The 20,213-nt window shown below is 57.0% G+C and overlaps 2 protein-coding genes across 5 annotated transcripts; both read right to left on the bottom strand.

The window, feature by feature from the left end:
• Positions 1 to 287: 287 nt before the first annotated feature.
• UAP1 (UDP-N-acetylglucosamine pyrophosphorylase 1) lies at positions 288 to 6,298 on the bottom strand. Of its 3 annotated transcripts, none has more exons than XM_080602111.1 (10): positions 5,987 to 6,298; positions 5,691 to 5,895; positions 5,378 to 5,553; positions 4,884 to 5,056; positions 3,950 to 4,143; positions 3,653 to 3,796; positions 3,121 to 3,309; positions 2,653 to 2,667; positions 1,213 to 1,279; positions 288 to 822 (listed from the first exon to the last, which is right to left on the bottom strand). In XM_080602111.1, the coding sequence occupies exons 1-10, from the start codon at positions 6,270 to 6,272 to the stop codon at positions 730 to 732; spliced, it is 1,542 nt and encodes a 513-aa protein (XP_080458237.1). In that variant the 5' UTR covers positions 6,273 to 6,298; the 3' UTR covers positions 288 to 729. The 3 variants fall into 3 exon arrangements, with proteins under 3 accessions (XP_080458237.1, XP_080458236.1, XP_080458238.1); XM_080602110.1 differs by having other exon boundaries at positions 2,620 to 2,667; positions 5,987 to 6,297; XM_080602112.1 differs by lacking the exon at positions 2,653 to 2,667.
• A 343-nt stretch (positions 6,299 to 6,641) lies between these two features.
• On the bottom strand, positions 6,642 to 20,148 carry UHMK1 (U2AF homology motif kinase 1). 2 transcript variants are annotated; one of them, XM_080602114.1, is made up of 9 exons: positions 19,709 to 20,148; positions 18,777 to 19,069; positions 15,827 to 16,018; positions 15,340 to 15,434; positions 14,700 to 14,776; positions 11,369 to 11,467; positions 10,348 to 10,436; positions 9,781 to 9,857; positions 6,642 to 7,520 (listed from the first exon to the last, which is right to left on the bottom strand). In XM_080602114.1, the coding sequence occupies exons 1-9, from the start codon at positions 20,007 to 20,009 to the stop codon at positions 7,364 to 7,366; spliced, it is 1,380 nt and encodes a 459-aa protein (XP_080458240.1). In that variant the 5' UTR covers positions 20,010 to 20,148; the 3' UTR covers positions 6,642 to 7,363. The 2 variants fall into 2 exon arrangements, with proteins under 2 accessions (XP_080458240.1, XP_080458239.1); XM_080602113.1 differs by having other exon boundaries at positions 6,642 to 9,857; positions 19,709 to 20,147.
• Between the last annotated feature and the right edge of the window lie 65 nt (positions 20,149 to 20,213).

Genomic DNA, 20,213 nt, shown 5'->3' with positions numbered 1-20,213 from the left:
GGCACGGCGCCGGGCTGGCTTCACCCCGCGCTCCGATGGAGCTGCGCACCTGCCTGTTCCTACCTGCCTGAGGCCTCAAGCCATTCCCAGGAATTTGAGAGGAAAGCACAGCCCCCTTTTCCCAAGAAACGCTGCAAACAAGCCCTTTGTGCCAGGGGACGGGCCCAGGACTCCTCCCCAGCCAGCCACCCCCGCCGTGCTGGGAGCTCAGCACGGAGAGGTCGGACTCTGCTCCACGAGCAGACCCCCTGCAGAAAGCCCCAGGCGCAAAACACCACCAGATGACAGACAGGAGGGACTCAGGGGTTTAATGAGGCAATTCCAGTTGTGCGACATACAAAGGACGACCTAAAGGGAGGACACGGGCAATGACGAGAACCCTATTAAAAAAAATAGTCATGTAGATTTGAGAAAAATAAAAATTCAAGATTACCCCCAGCCCCGTACCATAAAAATCCTCTGCATGTACAATGACTATTACTATATACACGTTTAAAAATAAATGCCCACAGCCTGAAGTGCAAAGAGCAGCACCGCAGCTGTGCTTCGTGGCAGGGGAAATCCATAAAGTGTTTGGTTTTTAAATTAAAATATAAATAGAAGCATACAACGCGCCAAGAACCGAGCGGGCTGCGTCCTCCTCTGCGGGAGCAGGACCAGCCCCCGGCAGCTCCAGCGATAACCTTCATGTGTCCGAGGTGTCGGGGTGCCAGCCGGGGCGGGCAGCCGCTACATCCCGTTCTTCACCAGCTCGTGGACCCCGTCCTCGTCGATAATCAGAGGCGCACGGAACTCCCGGTCCTTCACGTACTTCTCCAGACCCTGGCGGGGGGGGAAGCAGCTCGTTAGGAAGCTGGAGGAAGGCGGGCGTGCTGCCTGCGGCCGCTCGCAGTGGTGCTGCTTGGGGACTCCCCGCTGAGGCCAGAGCCCGGCCCCCAGCCTCGCTACGTCCTAAAGGGACTGCGCTGCTTGGAGAGCCGTCCTGTGCCTCCTCTGCCGACCTACCGCACTGCTCACGGGCAGGCTCCCACCCCACCCGTGTCAGAGGTTCAGGGCCACAGCCTCGAGTGCCGCAGGTAACGTCACCACGAACCTAAGGATGCCTTCACCCCGCTCTGCTCCACTCCCGGGGGTCTGGGAGCGTGTCCCCAGGCCAGCATTCACGCACACATCCTGTGAGCCTCCCTGTGTGCTTTGTCCCGTGCCCCTTACCTCTCCGCCGTAGGAGATGAGGGGAGAAATCTCACACTGGATGGGCAAGTCATTGGCGTCCTTCAAGCTGCAGAGAGAAAGCCCCGAGCGTCAGTCCCTGCCCGCCGGGAGCCCCGCAGGCTGAGCCAGGCGGCGAGGGGCTGGCACAGGCAGAGCCACCGCACGCCGCCCCCCGGGTTAGTCAAGCCTCGCGTGCTCTCCACGTAGGTGCGAGCTAAGGTTTAGACACCAGCAGCAGCTGAAAGGGAAGAGAGCTTGAGGTGCAGTTTTCAAGAGGATCTACGTGCCTCTCCACGTGTGCAACTACAGCAGCATCTATGTCCCCAGAGCGCAGCCCCACTGCACTCGGTGCTGCAAGCGAGCTGGTTGCCCTTCCTCCTCCTGTGCTTTCCTTGCGGTCTGATTGGCTTCAAGACAATTTAAGAGTTGCATCCTTTATCCTGCATTCTAACCAGCACGATGGCCCATCTATAAACTGGAAAGCACTTGGAGTTCTGAACTACAAACCAGGAACCTAGGTGTATCCACCCGAGAGCAGCAGGAGGTGCAGCTGCTCGTGAAGGGGATGAAGCTAACAAGCTCGCCCGTTCCCCAGCCGCTCACTTATCCCAGGAGCACACACACGCTGAAGCCCCAGGTGTTCCCCGCGCCTGGGGAACAGTCTGCTGTTCCAGACTGTTTTAACACTTCTTAACACTTTCCAGCCTCTTCCCATAAATTTCCAAGTCCCCATTAGCCAGGGGCTTTCACCAATTTCGCAGTCTGGCTCTTCAGAACTCCATAGCTGAAGTCACACAAGCACAGCCGACCGCCCACGTTAGGATTCACATGTGCTACATCAAAGCCCGCCCGGCCTTCAGTTCGTGTTTTTAATCCCGTTCCAGGGACCAGGCTGCCGGGCAGCCACCAGGAGAGCAGCCACCTCCAGCTGCGGGACCGGCCGGGGTCGGAGCCGGCCGCGCTGCTCCGTGCCGGGACGAGCCTGGGCTGCGCTGACCGCCGTGCCGGGAAGGAGGGAAACTCCGAGCGTTTCGCAACGGCTCCCGGGCCCTGCCGCTGCCCACCAGCAGCAGGCTGCCTGCCCTCCTGCACGGGCCGGGCAGCCCCGCTCCTGGGACCGCTGCTCCCCACGTCCTGCGGTGCTGGAGCAGCACAAAACCCTTTGCCTTCTCCCCGCGTGCTGACCCCGAGCCTCTGCAGAAAGGAGCCCCAGGCAGGAGCAGTGCCACCGATCAGCCACCTGCAGGACCCCTCCGTGAGACGTGCCCCGGTGCCAGCATGCGCCCCGAGCCCCCGTTAGTCCCCGGTGCCCTGCGCGGCCCCGCTGCAGCGCTCTGCCCGGAGCCCGTTAGTCCCTAAGCGCAGCCCCGCCACCATGCACCGCAGCCCGGCTGCACGAATAGTTACTTGGCATTGACATCGGCCGGGGGGGCGTCTGACCTTCCGTTTGTGAGGCTAGTGGGAATAAACAAGGGTTAACGAGGGTGGGATAGAAAAAGAGCAGAGTGAGTCGGGGGTTGCTCTCCTCCCTCGGTGGGGTGCTGCAATCTGCTGGCGGCTGTGTCGGGCTTTGGGAAGCCCCCTCTGGCCTGCACGGGCAGCCTTGGCTGCAACGGAGACTGCGGGGCTCAGTTCATGGGGCTTGAAATGAGAAGGGAAGCGGCTCCTGCGGGCTGAGAGCTCCTCCTGCAGCCCGTGCCCGGCTCTGCCCCACGTACCACCCGGGACAAGGGCCCACGGCTGCTGGCTCCAGCAGTGCGGGTTGCAGGAGCACGAACACTGACGAGGGCTGGGGACTGCCTCGTGTTTTCCAGCCAGCCCAAGAGCACAGAGGAGGCTCCTTTCCAGCAGCTACGACCCACAGGAAGGCCAAGGGTTTTCGGGGAAGCAGCGAGAGCAGCGACTCACCGCGGGATGGCGGGGATGCGCGTGCCGTTTTCATCCACGAAGTGCCCCCCCGCGTTGAGAACCCAGCGGTGGTGCAGGGACATCAGGGCGTGCCGGGCCGTGGTGGGGTTGTCCTTGCCGTTCTGGCTGTCCGCGTTCTTCAGAGGAGAGAACTCGTCCTCGCGCAGCACCTCGTACACCACAAACTTCCTGGGGGACAGGGAGGGAACGGGACGCAGAAGGGTCAGGGTCGCGTTTGGGAGATGTGCCTGCTCCCTTTCCCTGCCACCCCCGGCTGTAGGGTCGGCAGATGTCCCCCTGGCCCAGCAGCAGGGAGGGGCCGGAGCTCAGCCGAGCAAGAGGCACACAGCACCTCCTGCTGCTCACACCCATCTCAGGGCACGCCTGCCCAGCCCTGCTGAACAGCACAGGAGCTGCCTCCCCGTCCTGACCCCAGGGCATCACCCGTGGCCGCATCCCCAGTGCCCAGAGGGTCCCAGAGCTGCCCGGGGACAGCCACCAGCCCGCCCCCCGCAGGGAGAAAAGGTCTTACTTGGAGAACTGGAAGATGTCGAAGACAAACTTTTCCATCTTGATGCCGTTGGGCTTCTCGGGCTGGACCAGCTGCCCCGTCTCCATGTCCACGTGCGGGATCTTCTTCTCGGCGACGTGGTGCTGCAGCTGCGGCTCGTAAGTGCTGCGGGAAGCCAAGAGAGCTGGCACTCAGGCGAGCAAGGAGGCACCGGGCCAGCCACCCCGGCGCACGGTGGCCATCCTACGTCTCGTAGGAAGGGGACAGGCATCAGATACGGGGCAGAGCACAGGAGCTGCGTGTAACTCGAGCCCGTACTTGACCACGTCTTTCAGGAAGGCGGTGGTGAAGAAGTGGTTGGCGATGTTGCCGGCGTTGAAGAGCAGCCGTCCGTCCGGGCCCCGCTTCTGCGCGGTGGCCAGGGAGATCTCGCTGTACTCCACCACCTGGTAGACGCCGTCCACGCGGCACACCACGCCAACCGGCTCCGTGGGGTTGGTCTTCTCCACCACCTGCCCACGGGAAGCACATCAGGGAAAGGCCCCAACACACCCCACGTATCCGGCGGCCCCCACGGGGGCAGTTTTCTGAAAGCAGGGCCAGGGGAGGGACGAGGATGCTGCAGCCCAGGCGGCTCTGGTGACGGTGGCCAGAGGGCGAGGCGGCAGGGCTGGGTGACGGCTGTCAGTCGCACCCAGGACCTGGCACCAGGCCTGCTTGTGGCAGGCAGAGGACACAGGTAGACGTTGGCATCTGGCCCCCGCGTGAACAGCAGGGGGCTGTCAGCTCAGCAGAGCCGCCCCGACACGTTACCTGCCCTTACAGCCCAGTCGGGCCACGAGCCAGGAACGCAGGGCTTCCCTTTGTGCGCATCAGGGTTTATTTCCTCCTCCTGCCACCCGGGCCAGAGGGAGGGACTGACAGCCTTCTGCCTCCCAGCTCACGCTCTGAAAGCTTCAAGGACAGCGAGCCCTATCACCTGTTTGCCAGAGCCAAGCCCAACGCAAACACAAGCGCTCGGCCCCTTTCGCTGCTAACCCAGCCTTCGAATAAAACTTTGGGCGTGCAACATCCTACAGGTGGGGCACGGGGCCAGCGGTCAGCTGCACCCGCTGCGTGCCCAGGACGGCACAGACAGGGTCAGTAACGCTCTGCTCCTCCTGTAGCCCTTCCCTCGGATGCAGCAGACTGCTGGGGAAGGGCAAGGGCCCAGGGAAGCCAGGCGAGGAGCAGGGCTGCCCACGAACAATACCTTGGCACCGCAGTCGGCTCCCTTCTCCAAGCAGAACCCGATGAACGCGGGGTCGGCCACCTTCACCAGGATGTTGTCCACGCAGTAGACGTGGACGCTCTGCACGCCCCTCCGCTCCATGTCGTCCACGATGCCGTGCGCCCCCAGGGCCCGGTACAGGCCCCCGTTGCCATCTGGGGAGGGAAGAAGGCGTCGGGGCGCGGTGACACGTGGCCGTCCTGCTGAGCCAACCGCACCCACCCTCCTCCTCTGAGCCGGGAAATGGACTCAGCATGACGGAGGATCCCCAGCCCGGCTGTACCCCACCCTGGTCCTCCCTGCCAAAACCGACACCTCCCAGCCTGCGTCACGCCGGGAGCTGCCCCCCGGGAGCTGCCAGCAGGCAGCCTGGCCGAGAGGAGCGGGGAGCAGGCTGGGGGGCAGCGGGACGCCCAGCCCGGCTGTCCCCACAACTCGTCCTCAGCACCGCATCCCGTCCCCTGCCGCCCGCAGACCTGGCGCCATGGAGATCCTGCCCTTCTCCTCCAGCAGGATCTTGCCGTCGAAGCCCAGGGCGGGCAGCATGCCCTGCTGGAAGAAGACGACGTTCTCCTTCTTCAGGCCGAAGTAGCGGTGCTTCTGGAAGAACTCCCTGGTGGACTCCACGGTCCGGCCGCTCGTCATGATGTACCTGCCGCGGCGCGGGCGGTCAGCGCCCCAAACCCTGCGGGGCCTCCTCGCAGCGCCCCTCGGACCCCGGGGCAGGGGGGGGGGGGACACCCGCCCCGCGGTGCCGCAGCCCCCCCGGGGACCCCGACCGCGGCTCACCAGGGGATGCAGCAGGGCTGGCCGTGCCGCTCCTCCGCCAGCTGCTGCAGGCGCCGCAGGCGCTGGGCCTGCAGGTGGAAGAGGCTCTTGCGGGAGGGCAGCCCCACGTCGCACATGCCCTTGGGGTAGGGGACGCCCAGGCGGGTGCCCTGCCCGCCGGCCAGCAGCAGCGCGCCCACGCGGCCGCCCGCGATCTCCGCCAGCCCTGCGGGGACGGGAGGACGCGCGTGGGGCCCGGCACCGCCGGGACCGAGCCCCCCCGCCCCGCGCCCTGCCCGCGCCCGCCCCGCACCTACCGCGGCTCTCCCAGCCCGGCAGCAGCCCGCGGTCCCGGGAGGCGCTGCCCAGCGCGTCCCGCGGCACCGGCTCCATCCTCCCGTCCGGCGCCCCCGCGGCGCCGCCGCCGCCGCCCCTCGCCCTGCGGAAGAAGCCGTTGATCTCGGCCACGTCCATGCCCCGCAGCTCGGCCGCCAGCTCCCGGCGCTCGGCGGCGCCCAGCTGCGGCCAGAAGCGCAGCACATGGCCCTGCCCGCCCGCCGCCAGCCGCGCCGCCAGCCGCGCCCCCTCCTCCTCCGCCTCCATCCCGCCGCCGCCGCCGGCCCCGCCGCGCCGCCGCCGACCTTTTATAGCCCCCCCGCCGCCGCGCCGCGCCCAATGGAGAGCGGCGGCGGCCTTCGCCGCGCGTTCTCATTGGGCCGCGACGAGGCACCGCCCTCCCCCGCCGCGCGGCGGGGCGGCCAATGAGAACGGCGGGAGGGCGGGGCGGGGGCCGCCATGGCAACGCGCGCCACGTCAGCGGGGAGGGGGGAGGCGGCCGCCGGGGGCGGGCCTCGGCCGCCCGGCCCCACGCGGGGGGCGCCAGGACCCAGGACCCCCCCCCCCCAACCCCCCCCCACCGCTCCTCGCCCCCCCAGGACCCCCCCCCCCGCAAGACGGTCGAAGGAGCGCTGTGTCTCGAAGCATCCTTTATTAATCACCGGTATCAAGCGCACATCTGCTCGGCACGGCGGCTCACACCTAGGCCCGAGGGAGGCACGCGGTTACGGGACCCGGCCCTGAGCCCCCCAGCGTGGGGCTGGAGCCCAGCGGGAACAAAGCTGGGAGTGAAACGGCGCAGGGCTGGCCCGCGACTTAAAACCAGCTGCTCTCCTTGCACATAATAAATAGGTGGAAGTGCAAAGAACTTTCTCTCACTGCTCACACGCACACACACCAGCGGCAGAAAAAGGCAAAAAAGCCGGTGGGTTCCCTTCGGCCTCCAGCCGGGTGGAAAGAAACCCAGCCGAGGGTTCGCCCTCAGCTCTGAGAGCCGAGCAAGACCCAGCACAGAGATGCTGCTCAAAGCTTTGCTGTCTCCAGAGGCTCCATCTTTCATCCTTTCCCTCCCCAGAGCGGATTTCTCCTTCGCAGGCAGCTGGTTTTCACACCGAGGTGTTGCCGTGCCGGCTGGTGCCAGGACGCCCACACCCAGCTGCCTTTGCCGTGCCCACCGGGGGCACAGCTGGCACCCCGAGGAGCACAGCCACCCCCGAACCCTGGTGTTCAGTGTGTTAAGCAGCTCTGGAAGCTTTAGGAAGGAAGCTGTGCCAATCTGGAGTTAAGGAACACAGGTTTTAACAGGGCTGAAACGTATGCCAAGCCACCGGCAGCTCGCTGAGACACCAGGGTGAGCTTCAAAGCCTTTTTCTGTCAAGCTGAAGGCAGACGGTGAGGGATAAAATCCTTCTGCTCCAAGGAGTTTCTAAACTTCCCCGTTCCACACTCCCACAGCCTGCAGAGGGAATCCAGGGACTGGACCCAGTGACAGGACAGAGATCAGCATCCTCACCTCTAGCCAGGAGGGCCAAAAAATAAGCTTTGTTGTTGTTGTTGTTTTTTTTTTTCCTCACTTCAGTGCTCAGGCCTGGTCACCAAGCATCCAGACAGAAAACAGAGCAGCAGGGGTTTGCATCTTGCAGATGTACGCAGTTCCTACTAAAACAGCTGAACAAAACCCCAGCCAAATCCTGGCAGAACAACTTCACTGTGCCGCGAGAGCAGGCTGTAGCTCCCCTCTAGAGATTAATCCTGGCATGGCTCTCGCCTTCAGCCGAGAATCAGCCCTCGGGTCTGAGGCACATGTGCAGCCAGCTCAGTGCTGCCGACACAGTGGCACTCAGCGTGAATTTCTAGGCCACGGCGCTCCTATCGATGGCAAAGCCTGCCAGAGACAGCAAAAACCTAGAGCTGAGGAGGTCGGTCACTGTCTAGCCACATTCAGAGTACTGTCAGCAATTTCAACGCTGCTCTTCGCGTAAAAAAAACCCTCACCCGACTGATTGTCCAACTCCTTCCAGACACTAAAGGTGCTTCACCGCAAGGACAGTTAACTTAAAAGCACTGAATCACACACCCCACCTATGCAAAGCTGCTTCACAGCTATGTACACCGAAGTAGCATCATTCTGGGAACCGCCTGACCAGCAAATCACACCTTAAAACTCACTGCGGGATTTTTATTATTATTATTTTTTTTCCTGGAAAATCTACCATCTCGAAGGCGACAGGAAAATTCAAAGAGATTGGTCCTTTCTGGGAAAGTCTGGCAAGGGCAATAGCAGACAGGACTCCACGCCAGCACGGACACCCGTGAAATGCTACAGACATCGGTTCTTCCGACACGCTGCACGCACGCACGCAGGGCAAAAACCAAGGGGACCACTTAAGTGCAGGATTCCAGCAAGTCCAGCATCAGCTAGATGCGAGAAGTAAACCACGAGGAAGTAAACTGCAAGGTAATTGGGGTTATTACTCCAGGGAAGGTCAGAGGCAGTTTAGGCAGCTGCCCTCAAGTATTTCAGCAGGGTTAGAGATCTTCTGCCTGTGCTTTAGAGCCACGTGAGCAGGGAGAGCGCTCGGGGGGAGCAGGGATGCTGCTCGCCCAGGTTCTTGTCCCAAAAACCCACCGTGGCTGTTGCCCCGACACTGGGAAAGACGTGAATCTGGCCAGGTAAGCCTGGTTACCGGCCCAGCCCTTTCCAAACAGGATCTCAGATTGCCTCGGGCCCTTTGTGTGACCTCTGAAGGACCAAAAGTGTCAGTGCTTCTAATCTACAACAAGTCTAATGGGTTAATGCAAAAATAAAATGCACAACACGGAAAAGCCAAGCGTGGAACCTACAACAGATAAATATTTGTTATTTCTCCTAAGACTCGCAGGCAGAAGCCCTGCTGAGACACAAAGAATACTGCGCGCTGTCGCACTCCTTTCCAAAAATATCACCTACAGACACTCACATGCTACAGATGATTCGGCAGCAGAGCTCAGAGCATCAGTGCCAGCACAGGGTACGGGCTAGAAAGATGACTCCATGCGACAGAGTTTTCACATCACCTCAGGCTACAAAGTGCTTCCAGGTCGTGTTGGGACTGAGGCCGGCGCCGCTCTGAGGGCGTTTATGCCCAGCCAGTCGGCCCCTGCCCACCCACGCACCCAAGCTCCGCTCACCACGGCTCGCTCCCCGAGCTCAGCACGCCGCTTGTGCCAGGAGAGACGCGCGGCTCCCCTCGGGGACCGGGCAGCGCCGCAGGCTCTGCACATCTGGTCTCACCGCTGCCTGCTGCTCTGGGGGACGCGAAGACTCGAAGCCAGAGCCTTTTGCTCTCCCCTGAGCGAAACCAGGCGCTAAGGCCGAGGTTTCAGCGGTCTTATTTCCATCGCTTCCGAGTGCTTGCCGAGACCTGCTCTGCCTCCAAGGCTCCCACGGTCACCCTCGGCACCCGAGCGCCTGCCGGGGCAGGCGAAGCCACGCGTCTAATGTAAACGAGCAAGCACGACACACACACAAGCACACGCTTAAAGCCATCCAGGCCTCCTCTGCACATCACAAAGCAGCAGTAAAGGTTTCAAAGCCCGTCTTAGTCCTTCGCATCTCTTCTTTACAGATGACTCAGAAGCAGGGCTAGGAAGCTCTTTTGTACATTCAACTGTAAAACACGTGAGGAAGAGGAGCGAGACAACTCTCCTGATTGTTGCTACTGCCTACAGCAAGTTTTGGTACAGATATCCTCTCTTATAGGCACTCAGTGGGTAAAACGTAGCCACAACGAACTTGCCATCAAAAATCTTCCCAGTCAGCATTTTTTGGGCAGCTTTGGAATCACCAGCATTTGCATATTCAACAAAGACCTGAAAAAGAGAGAGGAAAAGTGAAGCCTCCGGGGCAGCACGCCACCCGCTCCCTCCCGCCCCTGCAACTGAGGCAACAGTTCCCGAGCAAATTTTTCCCCTTTATCCTCAGTTGAGTCCAGAGCAGTGGAGCTAAAAAGGAAGAAGATGCATCTCTGAGCGGCAATTTTAACTCTCGCTCCTCATTTCTGCAGGGAGCGTGTCTGGTAAATGGTGGGAAAATGTATGATGATGCTCGACATCCTCGACAGCTCCTCTGCCACCCAGTGGTTTCTCCCCCTCTCCTCCCTATTTCAGCTCCTCTCCCAAAGCTGTCCGGGGCCCTCCCAGGTTAGGGAACCCTGCCTAACCGGGGAGGAACCTGTGCTGTCCTTCAAGACGACCAGCTATTTTTAGCACTGCTGTCAGCCAGACTTCCAGAAGCTGAGCAGCAGTCCTGCAGCACACAGCGTCCGTGGGAATTACACGGCCTCTCCCTCCCTTCACTTACTTGGCCTTTACCAGGATTCTCCTTTGGAATAAGCAAGGAAACCACCGGTCCGTATTTCTGACACTCCTCTCTTATGTCTTCCAGGATATCTGAGAAAGAAAAGCGCCGGTTGTCTTTCACGTTGCAAACCAGGGTTTGCCAAGAAGCAAAAAAAGGCCAGATGAACACCTCAAGAACTTTCAGTCAACACAGTCTTTTCCTCTCGATTTAAAATAATCCAGGAATGCCACCGCAGAGGCTGACACTGCTTAACAGCCATGAACAGGACAGTCTGACCTGAGGCCCAGGGACAGACCTGCAGGCAGCGAATCCCTGACACCAGGCCTCGGAAGCACACAGACAGTGAGTGCTTCTTGCTCACAAAGGCTTCCAGTAGCCAAAACATTCAGAATTCATGACTTTTTTTTTTGGCTGCTGCACTTGGAGTAGAGGAATTAAAGTAGCTGCTACAAACTATTCTTTGTGCAAGCAGAACTCGGCCTTTTAAACTCATATCCCCAGAGCTCCCTAGCTTTTGCTGCTCACTTGGATTTGAGAGCAATTGAGTAAATTCCACAGACATACCTTGCCACCTACCGAGTACAGTTTTTGCTACTGTTCATGAACTCAAACAAGATTTTTCAGTTCTGTTGAGATCTTGGATAAGTCAGCCAGAAAACTTTTGAGGATCCTGTTCCTGGGCTCCACAGAGCCCTGTACACGTTCAGCAGCAGCTCAGAGCCACAAACACATCGCAAGCTCTGTGAGCATTTAACCAGATAGGAAATTAAAATCAACCTTCTTTAAAATTTGAGATCCTTCAAGATCTCGCCACAAGCTCTGCTCTTTGGCTCAATCTTTCAGTCTTAGCCTATTCCCTGTTGGTGTAGCTGACCCTCTAGGTATCAGAACTCAGCTGAGCAGCTCTTTGGCTACTACTCTTTTGTCTATTAATAGCTCTTCTGCTTGCTCTCTCACCCCCAAATCGTAACAGAACAGTGAGATGACATTGCTATACGTGAATTGCACAGCACACACCAACCTTCATATTCTTCTTCGCTCTGCAGAGAAGCATCGCTTAGAACGTTTAGCAGCCTCAGCACAGGCGTGGGGAGCATCACCAAATCTTCGATATGGGGAGCTGTTTGACACCCACAGAGTTAGAGAAAAGAAATCAAAGGAGCAAGAAAACATGAAGCTGACTCAACATACACAAGAACTGACTGCTCTTTGCAATAGTTTTACTTCGCTCCATCATTACCTGCATTTACAGGTAATGTATTTTCCCCGTTTCCAACTTATCTTTGCCTGTGTGCTAACAGGCTCTCCCAAAGGATTCAGTGTACTCTGCAATTATACCGAGGCTAGCACCTGAAATTGCTTTTAAAATTACAAAGCTAGGAGCAATTAAGACTAGAATTATGTCTGCTTAGCTCACATTTAGAACTTGATGTGACCTCAAGGGCTGTGGTAGTTGAGCAAACTATCTTTTACATATATGGCAATGCAAGAAGATGAAAGAACCACTGTGTAACCTGCTCCTCCTGTTACTGGTACCAGACAAGCTGGAAATGGGCCAGAGAGCTTCTGTAACTTCAGTTCTTAAGCTATATGAAGGCATGAGCCTCAGATGACTCTAGGTTATGTTCGGGTTCTTCCCTGAACACCATGTGAAACCCCACCTTCAAAATCCAACTGCAACATGCAGTTTTGAGATCACCATACAACCTTACAACAGAAAAAGGGAAAAATATTTAGCTGCTTAATGCAGTGCTACAGACTAAGTCAGTGCCGCAAGAGGAAAGTGGGTGAGCACTGATCCCGTGAACAAGTTTACAACGGGCAGAAATAAAGCCCGCTGCCACAGGACCCTTGGCTCTGGAAGAAAACAGGCAGCTCCACGATGACTTGGAGCAGCGCTGCACAGATCCTCCTGTGGAACGAGGTGGCCAGACTAACGTCAGACTACGAGAACCACATCTGGAAGGACACTCAGGACTTCTAGCAACTCAAAGCAGCAAGGACAGACGATGCCACTTCAACAACAAAAGCTCGATTTCATGTTCCTGAAAGGGACCAGCAGGTCTGTCAATTTAAGATCCGGGAGTCCAACTTGCAGTGCTTCAAGAGCATGAACACACTTTTATTTGTATCAGCAAGCTACAGCAGCTGAACACAACAGCAGGGCTCATGGGTCTCACATTTGAAAATGAAACGGGAGAGAAAAGGGAAGAAATGGCTCCGGTTCTCCAGCCTGAGCCTTCTGACTAGCTTTGCAAAGATAGCGGGTGATTACTCCCTTGGAAACACTCTTCCAAGCTAAGCACACAACGCGCACCAAGGAGCTGACATCTTTGCCAGGCACAGGCACAACCTCGATTTTACAGTGCAAGAGGAGATGATAGTCAAGCACACACACTGCAAATCTTCTACCATGTCACACGGAGGAATCCTTATGAAAAGCCTGGAGGATGAAAGGCCTTATCTAGACGATGCCCAGACAGCACTCAGGAACATCCCTTCAAAGAGAGGTGTCACAGTCAGCTCCAAGAGAACTGCTGCGACCATTCCTCCTTAGGGCTGTTGGCAACCAAGAGATAGCATCAGACAAATAGGGAACTGAAAGCACATTTAACCATTGCCTCGGCCTTGTGTGCGGCTCCTTTTACTCAAGTACATCTGTCCTTCCTTTCACGTGTCTTTTTGAGAGAAGGGAGACAAACCAAGCTCTGCAACTCGGAGCCATCTGTCTTCCTATAACCAAGTGACAAATGCACTTCTTGCAACACCCTTCTGTCCTAGGACAAACTTTCTGCCCAGCACCTCTGCTCCCATTCAGAGTCCCAGGTGACGCCCACTGCACTGACAACACAGCTGGCTGCAGCTTACAAGCAGCTCAGGAAAGAAGCTGAGTAACTGGAAAGTCACGTCTTGGCTGTAACCGACAAGGAAAGCCATTCTCAGCTGTCTTTGCTCTAAACAGAGTAACCGTGTCCAAGTGAAAGGTAATGACAGCTCGCATTCTGACTTCCTAGGAAAGCAACAGTAAATGCTTCTTTGTGCAGACACGCTTACGTGTAAGCCAGGCAAAGGAGAGAACCAGCAACTAAGAAAAATCGGAGCTGTTTTATAAACTTGTAGCACTGACCACAGGAGCACCTTTCTAGTACAAGAGGGTACAGTTAGAGGTCTGTGTGTTTAAAACTAGATGTGGAAGTACTGCCAAAACACTATTCCCTCTGCTCTAAAGCAAAACTGGCAGAAAGGTTCAGCTGCTTCCATGGAAAGTGGCTTTGATTACAACAGCCCCAGCTTCTGAAATGCAAGAGAAGTTTTAAAAGCAGGATGAGCTGCTTACCTTTGCCAATACAAAGGGATGCCAACATCTAGATGCAGCCTTGGAAGACGCGATATTTAACAGCCTTCACTGCAAGCTACGCCAAGCAGCTTAGGAAAAGCAAGGCTCAAAGAGAAAATACTAGCCCAGTAAGAAGCTGGATGCCTGAAACGTTGACTTATGCTGCAGAAAAGCTGGATGCAGAGCTCTTTGCCGGTCCTCTGAGAGCCAGCAATCTCTGAAGAATGCTACTGTGGAGCTTTTGGAACAGAAAATGGGGAGGGATATGAGCCTAAACAGGGCAGGCCCTGCCCATCTGCTGCTGGCAGTCTGCATGGGGGGGTTCTGGGGGAACACGCAGTCCTGGGGAACACCACCTTTTTCCTCAATTGAAGAGAAAGTGCTAGATCAAAACGACAGTGACAACTGTCCGACCTGCCATGCGGACGTGAGGAAAGGCAGGCCCTGACCTCCTCCGTGACCTTCGTCACTGCAAACGTAGGCTCACACTCTCCTGGACAGGCCCCAAGACAGGCTCCAGCACCAGAACGCACTGGGACTGCTCGGCCCGCAAGGAGGAGGCAGCGGCAGAGGCAGCCACCAGCCACTGCCCTGCTTGCTCACATCCCCAGCTTCTGAACTGGGAAACTCTCGGCATCGTAAAAGCCATCAGCCTCCCATAAACAGCACAGCACTCTTAAAAAGCACCTTAAGGGTCATAATGCCAGCTACGTGCCTTGTCTATGTCTGTCCCCCCAGCTGAATAATGTTGTCAGCACACCCTTGGTCAGTTCGATCTGAGCAGGATTTAGAGGGAGTCCACCAAGGAAAAGTGGCAGCCCGCACGGCCACAGGAACAGGGCAGCACTGAGAGCAGGGGCAACACTCTGACCTGTCTGCCGTGGTACCAGAGGGCTGACAAGTGCCACAACACCAGGGAGCAGCAGCGAGGACAGAACCAGGAACAGCTGCGCACCCCTGCTGCTCCCAGTATACGCGGACAAAGCTGCGAGCAGGGCCGGTGTGCACAGCTTACCAAAGGGAATGCTGAAGAACGGGCTGCATAAAGCCTTTTCAGCGGAGGCTCGCTTTCCTTGGTCACAATGAAGCATGCTGCAAGAGAAGAGAGATCCTTATGCTCCTGCATGAGACGTTCCTGCATCAAATTCAACTTGGGCTGGAAGCCAGCACCGAGGAATAGCCTATCTTTCGGGTGCTTATGGTACAAAGAGAACAGTCAAGAGCACATCTTCCAATTCACAGCTTAAGCACACCAGAAGGATCCCTTGAGAGCGTTTCAAGTACATAATACAGGAGGTTTTGCTTTGAGATGTCTTTCAGCACCAAATTATGGAAGTTGCTCACTTAGAATTTCACAATGAACACTGCATGTTCCAGCTCCACCTCTCCAGGCCACTCTGCTCCTGTCTCACACACACATGCGGTCTCATAAAAGTGATCGTACTTCAAGAAGCTCCCACATCTTGTCAAAAATGGGATTCGGAGCAGCTAATAATACAGGGCTAATGAAAGCACAGCTAATATAGCTAATGCTTGCACTTGTGACTAGCATAGTGGCAAGGACATTAAAAAAAAAAGTGGTAGGTGTGGGCTCCAAGGCGCAAGGCTTCACAGGGCACATCTTTAAGCAACGCTTAGTAAATGCAGGAAGATACCTTTTGATAAGGTCTCTGAGGTGATAAGCTGGAATGGCTGAATTAACCACCCCTTCACTGGCAAAAATGCGGTCGATGATGGCAGAACTGTTTGCCTGGGAAGAAAAATAAGTGGTAATTAGGGATGAAAGGAAACAGTAGTGCAATAGTAGCCCTCATCCACGTATGTTGTTCCTCTGTCTGTGCGGCACTACAGCCAGCACAATTAACTTCCCATTTCTTGGGGAGACACAGGCTCCGAACACAGAATCCTGGAGCTGTAGGATTTCAGTAGCCTGAACACAGGCAGTGTTCAGACACGTCAGTCCCACAGGGCGGGCAGGTCTCTAAGGCTTTGAAACCTTAATTCCCAGGACAATAGGATTATAGACACATCAAGGAAACACTCTCTAGTTGCCAGGTGCTACCTGACAAATCCAAGGTGCACACAAGCAGCAGGAGGACTTGCTTGGCATAAGCAAGAACGCCCACAGCAGTTCTCACTCACCTTCCATTCCTGAGATTGGACTGTATGTTTCAGTTTCATTCCTGAGAACATTTCCAGTAAAACAATTCCCAGACTCCACAGATCCACAGCAGAGGTACACTCCGTCTCGCTCTGGAGCCCTGCCTGTGCCAGGCAGTTCTGCAGTTCTGCCTCTGGAGCCCGATACCCGTCTGTTTGAATATATTTCACATCCTACAGAAGGCCAAACAAACACAAAAAAAGGTTAATTTTTGCAGATACAGGCTCTCTGCTCTAACCTTAAATCAGTTTACAGAGGCACGTCCAAACGGGTCACCAAAATACCGCTGCTGACTTGACAGAAAGCATTGTACAGCCAGTCGTGTCAGAAGGCAGTTCGGCTTGCTGTACTGCTGTGTTGATGAAGGGGGAAAAAAATGGAGGAGAAAACATCTAGCTAAACAGCAGCCATCCCACGAGCATCTGAGCTCTCTGAACGACAGCACGGCCTGGAGGAAGTGGCTGGATGTCACGGTGGACTGGCCTGTTAACCTTGTGCAAGCACGGAGGACGCTGGAAGCTTCAGGATAAGGGCGGTGCACCCACAGCACGCTCCCACATCAGCTGTACGAGAGCACAAAACGCTCAGAATGAGCAGTGAGGATCAGTAACAGCTTCCATTGCTCAGGTGCTGCTGTTCTCTGGAACACGACATTAAAAGCAGGCATCTAACACTCAGACAAGGAAATTATCAAAGGCGCTTCCCACGCGCCTCTTCCTCCTCTCCCCTCGCAGAGGGAAGTGCTGCAGCAATCAATACCTGCTCAGCTGCTGTGGCTGGCAGAGGCAAATACCCACACACTGTCTGATTAAAAGAAAACAGGAAAATCACAGAATCACACAAGGGCTGATTGGAGAGGCTGCTCAGAAGGTCTCCAGTCCGACCTCCTGCTCACAGCCGATGCCAGATCAGTCGGCCGTGGTTTTGTCAAGTCCTTCGAATGCCCGATGATAAACTGGATGCTGGGTCTTTCTGATATAGGAGGGCTCGTTTTAAACGCCCTGATGTGACTCGAGGGATGACAGAAGAATATGGAAGCTTACTTCCTGGAGAAGGCACAGGACTGGGAATTCTTAGCCATGGAATATATTCAAACCAAAATTAGCTGGCTCTCCAATTGGAAATAAAGACTACAAAAGGCATTTTTAGGCAACAGAGCTTAGAATTGTTTCATAAACCAAAAAAATATGATACACAAATTGCTCAGTAGGGCACTGCCTCCAATCAGCAAAGAGCAAAACCTCTAGCATGGTGAAAGCAGCAGTTTAGCAGCCCCACCAAACAACACTCTGAGACACGGAAAACGCCGTGGTCAACGCCACCAGCAAAAATAGAGAGAGGGAATTTCACTCCTGCTATCTGAAGTATTTTCAGAGATTCGTGTGGCTGAGACCTTGCTCTGTGTACAGCCAGTCCCTGTTAAACAGTAACTGCAGAAAGTTATGCAAGAATAAGCTGAGCAGAGTTGTCCCAAACGCAAGGAACACGGGCTTGACTCAGATAAGGAATGCGTACATGTACGCAGCTAGACACGGCAGGGGTGGGGAGGAGAGGCTGATAGCCAGTACGTATTCAAAGCAGGGTCAGAAGGTTCACCCCAACAGGCAGCATATTTACGGGAACCAGAGGAGGAAACTCAGCCCAAAGAAGGCAGATTGGAAGCAAAAGTCGAAGCAAATAAAATGCACGATCAAGTATTATGAGGCAACTCCCAGAGCGAGCAGCAAAACACAGACCTGAAGAAAAAAAAAATATCTGCCTCAGACACAGGACACCAGGAGAGTGTTTTCTGCTGATAGACAGCAGCAGATTACCAGCACGAAACGGTGCTCAGCCAAGAGTGTGGGAGGACCAAAGCACAACACGGAGGAGTTGTTAAGGAGTGCACACGTTAAAATCTGATGTTGTACTAAACCATTCAGGGACAGGTCACCCACGCAGTCCTCAGATATTCACGGATCAGTGAGCTTTACTGTCAATACCAGGTAAAACAGTCAATAAAAAAAAATCCGAAAACCTCTTAGATGAGAAGAGTGCAAGGAGAAACCAGGACACTGTGTGTAAAGAAGAGTCATAGCTCACTTACGACTTACTGCCCAGTGACCAAAGGATAATTTGCTACGGGGCTATCTGATAAAACGCTTTACTGATACCCCTCACAGAAGGTTCCTAAGAGAGGGAGGGATGAAAGGAAATTCTGTCAAGCCAACAGCAGAACCTCCCCAGGCTCTCTGTAGACAGTCCCTCTGCTTTCACTGGAGGCCACAGAAGGGAATAAAAGGGGAAAGGACAAACTTACAAAACCCGTTATCACCGAAATAAACAAGTGACAGTACGAAGAGGGAGTGAAAGCTCAGCGAACAGGAAGAGCAGAGCAGAACAGGCACAGATCTGTCCACGTCAGGACAGAACAGACGCTGCCTAGCCGCAATCAGGGCTTTGGTCAACCCAGTCACGTGGGAAAGAAACATCCAGACTTAAAAAGGGAAGCTGCTGAAGATAGGATGAAAGTAAAGACAAGAACAAGGACACCGCTAGAGATAATGCAATTGACCGATGGCGAAGCCTGGATTACTACTATGTACGATAAGGGATGATAAAAGAGATCCTACAGATCTGGCTGCTCTCGCTCATCTGACCACATGAAAACTAGCAAGCTTCCCAGGAAGCTGAATCGTTAACTCTGGAATCTACGGTTGTGGGTAGCGCGAGGACTGACATCAACAGTAATCAGAGACACGCAGGGAGAACGGGAACACCGGCTTCTGTTTCACGGGCCAGACCACATTTTAGCCTTCCAGGAAACCCTCAGCACCAGCTCAGCTACTATCCCGATCAGGTCATCTCCGCTCCTTCCCCCAGGAGCTGAGGTCATCACAGACCCGCGCAACTCAAGAAAGCAAACTGCTCCGAGAGCAGCACATTCCAAACCTGATTCCCCTCTTTGAAGCTTAGTCCAAAGTCAATGAGCTTAAAGCACTCCTCCTCCGCGCTCCACAGGATGTTGCGTGGCTTGAGGTCCGCGTGCACATAGCCCTTGTGGTGCAGGAAAGCCAGGGCCTCCAGAACATCTCGGGCACAGTGCTGGATCATCCACATGGAGCAGCCCTGGTTGCTGGAGTGCAGCAGCAGCTCGGACACGCTGATGTCCAGCAGCTCCAGCAGGAGACAGCGAGACGGGCCGTTCGCAGAGTAGTGGTTGGTGAACACGCCGTACAGCGTCACTGCGGCGAGACACGGCGACAGGCGTCGGTAACGGGCAACTACACCATTACCGCACTCCGCTCCTCTCCAGCACCCCCGGGAAGACCCCCGGACCTGCAGCAGGCAGCTGCTTCTTCAGGGGAACCCTTCCCAACCAGAGGGAAGCCACAGGGGACGGCCGGCCCTGTCCCCCCTCTGCAGCTGATGAAAATCAGCAGTGGGCAAGCCTGCAGGGAGGGGAGCAGCCCTGCCTCACCCGGGGGGTGCTGCCCACCTCGGGGGGCATGTCCTTGTCCCTGTCCCCAAGTGCCCACCTCTGGGTCCCTGTCCCCTGCTGCCCACCTCAAGGGGTACGTCCTTGTCCCTGCTGTCCCCAGATGACCACCTCGGGGGACATATCCTTGTCCCCGTCCCCTGCTGCCAACCTCAGGGGGCATGTCCCTGTCCCCAGCTGCCCACCTCGCGGTCCCTGCCCCTATCCCTAGCTGCCCACCTCGGAGGGCACGTCCTTGTCCCTGTCCCCTGCTGCCCGCCCCGGGGCCCCCACCCCCGTCCCCAGCCGCCCACCCCGGGTGCCCCATCTCGCCGTCCCCGCCGCAGGCCCCGGTCCCTTCCCCCGGCGCGGTGCCGGGGCTCGGTGCGGGCCCCCCCGCCGTTACCGATGTTGCGGTGGCCGCGGAGGTGCTCGAGGGCGGCCCGCTCCTTGCGGAACCCGTACTCGGCGCAGTCGGCGGCGGCGGCCGGGCGGGCAGCGGGGCGCCGAGCGGGGCCGGGCCGCGCCGGGGGAGCCACGAACTCCTTGACGGCGCCCGGGGGGGCCCGCGGGTCCCCGCAGCAGCGCACCCGGTACACGGAGGCCGAGGAGCCGCTGCCCAGCGGCGCCTGCACCTCCCACAGCCGGCCCAGCGCCTCCAGCAGCAGCGGCGGCGGCGGCGCCGCGCCCCACACGCAGCCCGACATGGCGCCGCCTCGCCTCGGCCTCAGCCTCGCCTCACATCGCCGCCGCCACCGCTGCCGCCTCCGGCTCCCGCAGCCGGGCTCGGCCGCCGCCGCCGCCGGGCTCCGGCCGCCATGACGGCGGAAACGGGGCGGAGCGGGGCCCGGCGCTCCCTCAGCGCCGCCCCGGCCCCCTCAGCGCCGCCCCGGCTCCCCCAGCACCGCCCC

This window comes from Anser brachyrhynchus (genome assembly GCF_964034855.1).
Source record: "Anser brachyrhynchus genome assembly, chromosome: 8".
In the NCBI taxonomy this organism is placed as follows: Eukaryota; Metazoa; Chordata; class Aves; order Anseriformes; family Anatidae; genus Anser; species Anser brachyrhynchus.
This window is presented reverse-complemented; position numbering and strand designations above follow the sequence as displayed.

Coding starts and splice junctions, on each gene's coding strand:
- UAP1 (XM_080602110.1), bottom strand. CDS start 6,272: ATGGAGGCGGAGGAGGAGGGGGCGCGGCTGGCGGCGCGGCTGGCGGCG. Junction 3,797..3,949: donor TTCCTGAAAGACGTGGTCAA/GTACGGGCTCGA, acceptor GGCTTCCCGCAG/CACTTACGAGCCGCAGCTGC. Junction 823..1,212: donor TCATCTCCTACGGCGGAGAG/GTAAGGGGCACG, acceptor CCCCCCCGCCAG/GGTCTGGAGAAGTACGTGAA.
- UHMK1 (XM_080602114.1), bottom strand. CDS start 20,009: ATGTCGGGCTGCGTGTGGGGCGCGGCGCCGCCGCCGCCGCTGCTGCTG. Junction 15,435..15,826: donor TCCAATCTCAGGAATGGAAG/GTGAGTGAGAAC, acceptor TTTTCTTCCCAG/GCAAACAGTTCTGCCATCAT. Junction 9,858..10,347: donor AGAATCCTGGTAAAGGCCAA/GTAAGTGAAGGG, acceptor TCTCTTTTTCAG/GTCTTTGTTGAATATGCAAA.